The sequence below is a fragment of the Pleuronectes platessa genome, chromosome 2 (assembly GCF_947347685.1).
Source record: "Pleuronectes platessa chromosome 2, fPlePla1.1, whole genome shotgun sequence".
Lineage (NCBI taxonomy): Eukaryota > Metazoa > Chordata > Actinopteri > Pleuronectiformes > Pleuronectidae > Pleuronectes > Pleuronectes platessa.
This window is the reverse complement of record NC_070627.1, coordinates 30,908,566-30,918,339: the sequence shown is the minus strand read 5'-3', so window position 1 is coordinate 30,918,339 and position 9,774 is coordinate 30,908,566. Positions and strand designations below refer to the sequence as shown.

Here is a 9,774-nt window from a genome sequence, read left to right as displayed (position 1 = left end):
ACTACATGCATAAAAAAGTCCATCAGTGCATTATGACAAACGCAACAGCAAGCCCGCCATTTTGACTTTAGTGGCCATTTTGGTCATATTCCACTTTTTTACTTTGAAGTACTTGTCGGAGAGCTTTCATCAGATCAACTTAAAAATTAGACGGGTGTCATCACAACAAGATTGAGAAAAAAAATGATTCAGGGATTGTTTTTTCATCAGACCGTGTGACCGTTGCGTGGTGTCAACGTTTGGTTACACGCCATCAAAACAAGAGCATCTGTATCTCGAACATACATGGTCTAATCGAGTCCAAACTAGACATGTGGGGACATGGGGAGAGCGTGGCCTAGGGGATAGAGCGGGTGTTCTGCAACAAGAAGGTTGCCGGTTCGAATTTCCCATCTGCATGCCTAAGTGTCCTTGGCAAGATACTGAACCTCTAAATGGCCCCTCATAAATGTTGAGTGTACTAAAAATGTAAGTCGCTTTGGACAAAAGCGTCAGCTAAATGACATGTAACATGTAAGACAAGAGTCCCAGCCTGATGACATCCACACAGAAATTAGTACTTGATATTACAGCGCCCCCTGGTGGCTACAGGAAGTGACATGTTTTATACTTTGATAAACTGCTCCTGGCTGCTTTACGATATACAGCTCAAAAGAGCTCAGTCAAGTCATTGGATCATAGTCAGAATTGTGACTTTTCGACACAAACCGTGTAAACATTGATGTGCGGCGAAGGATTTTCCTTCACCAAACGACACGATGTTGTCATAACTCCACTGTTCATTGTCCTATCACTACCAAACTTCTGTCACACGATTACAGTACAAGCCTGAACAGCTTTATGTGTCAATATTTCCTCAGTATCATAGCGCCACATACTGATTATCCATGAAACAGGAAGTACTTTGTTAATCCACTCTGCCTTATCCAACCGGCTCCAAACTTCTGACCTATGATCACAATCCTGATCTGAACAGCTCCATATATAAACATTAGTTCAGGGTCATAGCGCCACCTACTGATCAGTGGGAAAATTACGTTGTGGTAAAATTGTCCAATTGACACAAAATTGCTTACGCTACATCAGAGCGGCTACTTGAACAGATCTATATGTCTGTGTGTAATAATAATGATGGCGCCACCTACTGGCAAACCTACTGCCACAGAGCGCAAAATGGATGCAACGCGGAGACATGCGCTTGGTCATCGATCGCTCTCTCCACCGACCGCAACAGATTCACACAGATCACACAGACTCCATCAGGAAGACGGCCAGGCAGCGGCTCTTCTTCCTCCGCAGGCTGCGGAAGCTCCACATGGACTCCAGGATTATCTGCAACTTCTACAGGTGCATCATAGAGAGCATCCTGACTGGCTGCATCACCGCCTGGTATGGCAGCTGCACCACCCTGAACCGTAAGGCTTTACAGAGGGTGTTGAAGTCCGCCCAGCACATCACCAGGACGGCGCTACCATCCAGAGGATCTCTACACCCAGCGGTGCAGGAAGAAGAGCAGCCGGATTATTAAAGACCCCTTTCACACCAGCCATAAACATTTTTGCCGGCTGCCGTCTGGCCGACGGTACCGCAGCATCGGGGCCTGCACCACCAGGCTGAGAGACAGTTTCTTCCCCCAGCACCGTGGCATATTTGCACTATTTTACAAATTGCACTATTGTTGTTTTATTTTTGTCTTCTTCTGTAAATATATATATTTAGATAGATATATTTTATTTTCTATTTTAAATTTTGATATTCTATTTTATTCTATTTTATACTATTTCAATTTTTTATTTATTTTTTGGTTGTAATTACTTGAGCATTGCTAGAAGAGAGCCTGTGACTCAAGCATTTCATTGCCAGCGACTGCTTAATGTTATTGTTGTGCTTTTGACAATAATAATCTTGAATCTGTGGGCCAAAAGGCATTATACCAAAGGATTGCAGGTTAGATAACAAACAGAGGAGGAGCCAGGTTTCTATGTTCCTAATACAGCAAAGTGTCAGGTTTAAGAAGTGGAGGCAAAAAAAATTAATGAGAACAATATAGACAAAGAGGAGGCAAAGCAGCATAAAGACGAGTGAATGATGATGTTTTTTTTAAATCCAAATTATCATTTATTATACTGAACACTGATTCTAACCAGTGTAAAGCACTTTTAACCCAATCTCGACTATCAAAATGTATTTCATAAAATAACATTCTATGCAGTGTCAAATCACAAACCTTGAGCTAGAAATTTTAAAAAATCCATGAATATAGTTTTGTTGGTTATATTTAGACTTTGGTTTGTATTTAGACATTTGGAATGAATATCATAAGGGAATATCATAAAATAGGACATTATCTTTAAGTAAATTTCTAAATAAAGCAAAAATAACAAGATATTAGAGGATGAAAAACAGTAAGTTATTGCAAAATAATGTTGAACATAGGTCCCATACAACTGGTAGATACAATTTGATAGGGTTTTAAGTTACAGTAGCTTTCAGACAGCTTATTGCAACCCTAAAGGGTGCAAAATACAGTACATTGAAAAAATGATATTCTTACTGGTTAACAACAAAATAATTGTGACCCCACACACACTCTTTCATTGCTGTAACATGTTATTCTGCTCACACCATGGAGGAGCTGCTGGAAAAAAACTGCAAGAAAAAACACATTTAATTATTGTCAAATTTCAGCAGTGACCATGTGGTATTTCAAAAATGTTTAAGTGTTAATCTACCGAGGGAAGAACAAAACATACTGCACTGAGGTAAGGGATATTTACAGCTGACAGCACAAATCCTAAGGCCATCGGGAAGAAGGACCTAAAGCGGGGAAACAAAATAGTGGGGCATTGTTGATATCAAATAATCATGATATTCCTGAATCAAACTGGAAACATTTGTTATCAGCATCATCACGATCATCATTATTAGAGACAAAGATCGATTTGCAGCCTCGTTTTGTATTTGACAAAATTCCTACTGGAACTCACCTGAATAATAGCACAAAGCCATAACTCTCCACCAGCATTCCAATGATTGGCCAACGGCACAGCACCAGAGACACACCTCCTAGGAAGAAAAAAGAGCTACGGAACTTGTGTCTTTGGCAGAAGAAGTGGGCCATCCTTCTAAAGCCAATGATGAATGTCAAGCCAGTCAGAAACAGAATCTAAAGGGAGTGTAGTCACACAAAAAAGGAGAGGAGACATAAAAGACAATTTCACAGATTGTCTTAGTGGGAGAATATGCAAACGCTCCTGTCTCTGAAAAAAACTTTTAACATATATTAGTCTAGCTTACTGTACTCTGCCCAAATAGTATGTACAATTAAAGAATTATTGGTCACAAATTTGCCCATTTGTTTTCTGATGGAGTCAGTCAGGTAAGAGCTGATGCAATATTTGATAAGATCGTCTCTTAGTAGAGTAAGTAAAAGAAGTAAGTAAAAAATCTTACCAGTATTGGATCTCAAAGAGAATTGCAATGACTTGCATCAAATAAGCCATGTGTTCTCTCCTAGACTCAGAGACTGGCAGTGGCATGATATGGGTTTATTTGGAGAATTAGGATGTATGACAATGAACAAAATGGATCAATTAAAAATAAACTTAAGTGATAGTCATGAGATATGGATGTATTTATGTTTGGTCATTGTAGACCTTGTTTAGTATGTGTGCTGGAGTAGAGCAAGGTCTCATGGGTAAGAGATTGGTGTGTCGTTTACTGGTTATATCATGAGCTAGTAGGTAGCCTCTAGTGAGCCATACCTAATTAAAACAAATATACTTAGTCTGTGATTTGTTCGTTTTGCCCTCCCACAACACACCCCCACCAACCAACAAAAGTAAAATAGTACCTCTCTCAAAAGACACCTGCATAATAGCTGTAAAGAGCTTTGAGTGGTAGTCAATACTAAAAAAAGCACTATATGAATACAAAACCATTTACCATAGGGGCAGGAAACCTTAATCATAACTGTGATATTTATAATTACATAACTCCATTAGATCCAATTATTTTTCATCTCTGTGGAAGAGTATTTGAAGGTGCTCTGTTGCTAGCCTCAAATAATCAATGCAGGTTAAACAAATAAAGCAGGATAATCGATTAATCAATGATCCGTGGCATAACTAAAGCTCTGGGGCCTCATTTATAACCGTTGCATACGCATCTTTCAGAGCCCATTTTGTGCATATGCCACTTGGGATCTATAAAAACATACTTGATAGGAGACACTTTTAAGCTAACTCTAACCCATACATATGGAAATTTTGGAGACGGGAAAGTGGCAATGCAGATGTGAGAAGGTGAATTGAAGCCAGATTATTGATCCACCTCAATATTAACATTAAAACCAACAGCGTTATTAGTGCGTGTGCGAAATATCAATAATCAAATCAAGTCAAGTTTTATTTGTATTGCCCATATTGACAAATCACAATTTGTCTCGTAGGGCTTGTACAAGGTTTGACATCCTCTGCCCTTAACCCTCAACAAGAGTAAGGAAAAGCTACTTCAAAGAATACAACTTTTAACAGGGTAAAATCTTGTATCTTGTATCTTGTATCTAACATGATCCGCCATTATGATCACGATTTGCCAGCACGATACAGGATCCGCCATAATGATCACGATCAGCCAGCAAAATACAGGACCCGCCAATATGATCACGATCAGCCAGCACGATACAGGATCTGCCATTACGATCACGATCTCTGATTCACGATCAAACATCATAATCCACGATGTGGACACAACCGTAGCCCGGGATCAGCGGATGATAAGGCATAGGGACTCCGGGGAAGAAGTCAAGTCACTAACGTGTATTGTTGAGATATAAATTTTGTCTGATGTGATAAGGAGGAAGGAGAAGCTGGGAAAAGAAGCTCCATGTGTCATGTGTCCAGTGACATTCTAGTCATATAGCAGCGTAACTAAGAGCAGGTCCAAGACAAGCCAGGACTTTCTCTAACTATAAGCTTTATCGTAATAGGAAGGTTTAAAGCCTGTTCTTAAACGTACAGATGGTGTCTGCCTCCCAAACTGAAAGTGGGAGATGATTACACAGGAGAGGAGCTTGATAGCTGAAAGCACTGGCTCCTACTCTACTTTTAGAGACTTTATGGAAGACAAGTAAGCCTGAATTCTGGGAGCGCAGTGCTCTAGTGGGTTGATAAGGTACTATCAACTCTTTAAGGTATAATGGTCACATATTATTAAGGGCCTTGAAGGTGAGGAGGAGAATTTTAAATTATTTTTAGATTTAACCGGAAGCAAGTGTAGTGAAGCTAATACAGGAAAAATTTGGTCTCTTTTCCCGTTTCTTGTTACACAAGCTGCAGAGTCTTTAACGACTTACTGCTGGCACCTGATAATAAGGAATTAAAATAATAAAGTCTGTGTCATGGTTATGAATCTAGACTAATTATTCTTGCCTCTTTATGAAGGGTGTTTTCAGTTTTGATTATGACATCCTTGTGTTTCGTGTTGTCCCTGTGTTTCATGTTGTCCCACTTTGTGTTTCTTTCTGTTTCATTCTGTGTATAGATTTATATTTTCTCCCTGTGTTCTGATACCTGTTACATTTAGATTCCCTTTAACAGCTGAGTTACGGAGCCGAGTCATTAATAGGTTTTAATTATATCTTGACACACTGTGCGTGTATCATCAAATCACTGCAGTGAACCTGTCTGTGCCATCAGGCGCACACAGCGCACAGGAGATCACTTACAAGTAATCAAGAAACTTTCCCAAAAATATCCCAGAGGAGGTGAGGATCCACTGATGTGAGGGAGTCGGTCCGATGCTCTAATAAATAAATACTGCTGTGACAGTGGTACGGGGTTCTGCGTGATGTCTGCACGCGAATGAAAGGATGAGGAAGAATAGAGTGTTCAGCGATGTCTGATCAGCTGATGTAGATTCTATTGATCTTGGATCTGGGATATATTTTTACTTCAGGCTCTGTTCTTTCTATCCTCTTCATTCTCACATATTGTGTTATCCAGAGCAGCGGCAGAGTATCAGTGTAAATTCTTTATTAGTGACATCACTGCTGTCCCATAAAATAAAAATTCACCTCCACCTCACTTACAAACATCTCGATGTCAGTGTCAAAAAGTTTTGCTTCCTCTTCTCATCGCTTGATGCCGTGACTCCGTCAGGACTCACGCTCGAAACCGTAGAAAAGGTAGATCCAAGTACGAACGTTTTGAGGTTGACTGTGATTTATAAAGCGAACATTGCGTTCAGGTTTGCATGCGCACCGTTTTATAAATCCAATTCTTTGTCGACGCCATTTCTGGCTTTTGTGCACACGTACACTTTTAGTATGAATCCTACGCACTAGTGGTGCACCAATGTATCGCACGTACATCGGTAGCGGCCAATAGTCGCCTCCTTTACTGACATCGGCGCATCGGTAATAAACTTGACTTTCACTGATGTCATTGGCCGATGTTCATTGTTATTTGTGGTAAAACCGCTGTGCACGTGCAGCGGCTTGGGGAGCAGTCGCCCTGTCGCCCTCCTTTCCACGCCTCCGGAGGCTCTGTGAGCGGCCCGCCTCCAAGTTTTTTTGGGGGGAGGTCCTTGTCCGCGTCACCTCACAGCGTCGCTGGAGCTTTCTATCTTTTGGACCACGGCGCGGTGTCCGTCGCCGGTGCGGAAGTCTAGTGTTGGAGGGGACCGGGTACGGCAGGCGGCGGCGGCGACTCTGGACGTGTGTCGGGCCCTTCTCGCAGATCACCTCAGCTACGGCGCCCGCTGGGGGAACCCTCCGTTCGCACAGGGGGACCCTCCTGCGGTGCGCCTCGGCTGGTGCCTAGCAGCTGACTTAGAACTGGTGTGGACCAGGGGAATCCGACTGTTTAATTAAAACAAAGCATCACGAAGGCCCACAGTGGGCATTGACGCGATGTGATTTCTGCCCATTACTCTGAATGTCAAAGTGAAGAAATTCAATGAAGAGCGGGTAAACGGCGGGAGTAACTATTGCCACTCAAAACAGGTCAATCTGAGGAGGGCTGTTTTAGACAGGGTAAAAAGGTGCTGTTTTAAATGATCCTTGTGGTATTTTCACCGAAATATGCATTATCCAACCGGCTCCAAACCACTGACCTATGATCACAATCCTGATATGAACAGCTCCATATATAAATATTAGTTCAGGGTCATAGCGCCACCTACTGATCAGTGTGAAAATGAAGTTGTGGTAACATTGGCCAATTGACACAAAATTGCTCATGCTACATCAGAGCAGCTACTTGAACAGATCTATATGTCTGTGCGTAATAATAGTGATGGCGCCACCTATTGGCAACAGGAAGTAAGCTTTGTTTTACAAATATCATTCGATTTACATAAAATGTAATGCACATGCAACTCGGAGATGTGCTCTTGGGCATCGATCGCTCTCTCCACCGACCGCTACAGGCTTCAACTTGCGGGTGCTCGGGCCCGCAAGTGCTACAACGTAGCCCTAGTTGTTTTTATAATTTGCCACAGTCAGCGTAAAAAACAGGAAAATATGACTCTTTTTTCTATTATAGGAAGCCAGGGGGAAGTCTCTTCAGCACGTTGTTAGATGTTGTTCTAAACTTAGACTAGGGTAACCCTGATGACCACCGGACGCGGTGGCTCTCCCTCCTCCGGTTTAGCATGCAGTGTGCGATGGGCCCTATCCAACCCGGGTTTAGCATCGAGGCCCAATAAGTCCTGCAAAAGTTACGCCATATATACCGTAGATCGGGGACCCTCGGATCCCTCAGGCAGACCCACCAGTCGATAGTTTTTCCATGTGGAGCGTGCTTCAGAATCTTCACATTTCTTACTCAAAGACTCCACAGTAGCAGAAAGCACAGCAGTAGCTTGTAGACTAGTTAGTTGGTTATCATGGACCTTAATGCAGCGTGGCATATCTTTGTTAGCATCCGGCTTTGCCTGGGACTCACGCTCTGGGGACTCCCTTGGCGGCTTACTGCGACTAGACCTGGCAGACTCATTTTTTCGCCCAGTGGACAGAGATAAGAAGTTAATACAATTATGTCAACACATTCCCGCGGAGACACCGTGGGACATGTCCTACATCGTCCATGCTCCGGAACGCCCCCAGAACGCACATATTGTACATATTTCATTTCTTCTTTTTTACTTTTTATGCTTGTATTTCTACTCCTGCCTGGAACTTTTGTAACAAATACAATTTCCCCCTGGAATCATAAAGAATTTCTGATTCTGATGAATTGAATGTTGGTATGAAACAGTGATGATGTGATGACTCTGAGAAGAGGTTTATTGCATGAAAGATTACTTACATTCCCAAATGCCAGCAAGACCGAGTCGAAGTACAGCAGCACACCAAAGACCAGGAAAAATAAACCAAACCCGATCAGACCAATCCCAATTTCTGGAAGATACAGTTAAGATGTTTTTAAGAGGTAAGAAAATACCAACAATACAATTTAGTTATAAAACAGTTAACAATTACAGTTTAAACTTGAGGTAGATGTTTAAGAGTTATCAGTCCTCAGTGGAATTTTTCTATTAGCTGCCCTCTCTAATCTATTAGCTGTCCAATATAACACATGGCATGAGTAAGTATAGTAGAATGTATGTGTAGGCAGAACTGTGATTTAATTAGGTGGACATTGTTCTATAAGTTTCATATTTTTTCTCATTTGTTTTTATGTAACCAAAATAACAACGTGTATAACTGACTCATCTGTATCTCTCCTAATCTTTCTGCAAAGATGTGTATCTTAATGTCATGTGCCAGTTACTCAGGCTCACCTAAAAAATTATGGGAGTAACTTATCAGCAACTTCATGGTGTTTGTCATTTTTGTTGTTTCTTAGCAATCTAGACTCTGAGTGCTGAGAAAATTATGATTCATTCATCATTCAATATACTCCAGAGTTGTTGCAACGAAGCAGTGTCATTCACAAAATCATAGCCAGGATTTTATTATTCTGATTGTTAATGATTATCTCTTTTTAACTGTAGAAAATCCTATGAGGCTACGCCCAGGAAAAAAAAAAACTATATATACTGTATATATAATATATTAGGGGCGTGGCCTGTCAAAATGTGCATTTTTGTAGACCAAATTCCAGCACAACCATGTGGCCAATTAAGGGTAATTTCGAGGAAAGATTATCAATTTCAGTTATTATGCCAAGTGTCGTGTTTCTAGCTCATTCCAGCTCACAGGAATTTGAGCCAACAAACTGGAGCAAAAACAGTAGGGTTCTTGCCCTTTGGGCTCAAACGCTAACAAGAAAAAACTTTGGGAACACTTACTTTGGAACTCTGAGATGACCACCATGGTTATTCCTTATGCTCCCTCTCCAGAATTTGTATCGGTGTGACTGACTGAAAGAAGTGAATATTCCCTATTCACAACTGTGACCTTTGTACATTGATGTTGTTAAAGTATGAGGTGAACATTAACCAGACCAAGCACACATTGAGGCCCTGTATTGAACACTGGATATTCTTAGGTAAATGTTCAATGACCTGAGTGATGTCATTCAAAGATAAGATAAGTGTTTAAAAGCTTTCATTCTTTTCTCCACAATTCTTTCTTAAAGTGATCGTTCACTCAAACACATGAAAATGTACTTGTTATCTACTCACCACTATGCCATTGAAAGCCCCGACATTCAAATTCGCCTCAATTGTTTTGATTTTTTTTTAACATTTGTAGAATCGTCAGCTTTTTCTTAAATTGTATAGGATTTGGCTGCAATGCTTATTACACATGAATTTCCAAAAGTG

The 9,774-nt window shown here is 41.0% G+C and overlaps 1 protein-coding gene across 1 annotated transcript; it reads right to left on the bottom strand.

The window, feature by feature from the left end:
- Positions 1-2,076: 2,076 nt before the first annotated feature.
- golt1a (golgi transport 1A) lies at positions 2,077-9,458 on the bottom strand. Its single transcript, XM_053445538.1, has 5 exons — positions 9,298-9,458; positions 8,313-8,404; positions 2,988-3,166; positions 2,754-2,817; positions 2,077-2,649 (listed from the first exon to the last, which is right to left on the bottom strand). Exons 1-5 carry the CDS (start codon positions 9,320-9,322, stop codon positions 2,620-2,622), a joined length of 390 nt encoding a protein of 129 aa, XP_053301513.1. The 5' UTR covers positions 9,323-9,458; the 3' UTR covers positions 2,077-2,619.
- Positions 9,459-9,774: the final 316 nt, after the last annotated feature.

Coding starts and splice junctions, on each gene's coding strand:
- golt1a (XM_053445538.1), bottom strand. CDS start 9,322: ATGGTGGTCATCTCAGAGTTCCAAA. Junction 8,405..9,297: donor GGTCATCTCAGAGTTCCAAA/GTAAGTGTTCCC, acceptor TGTATCTTCCAG/AAATTGGGATTGGTCTGATC. Junction 3,167..8,312: donor TCTTGCTGGCATTTGGGAAT/GTAAGTAATCTT, acceptor CACTCCCTTTAG/ATTCTGTTTCTGACTGGCTT.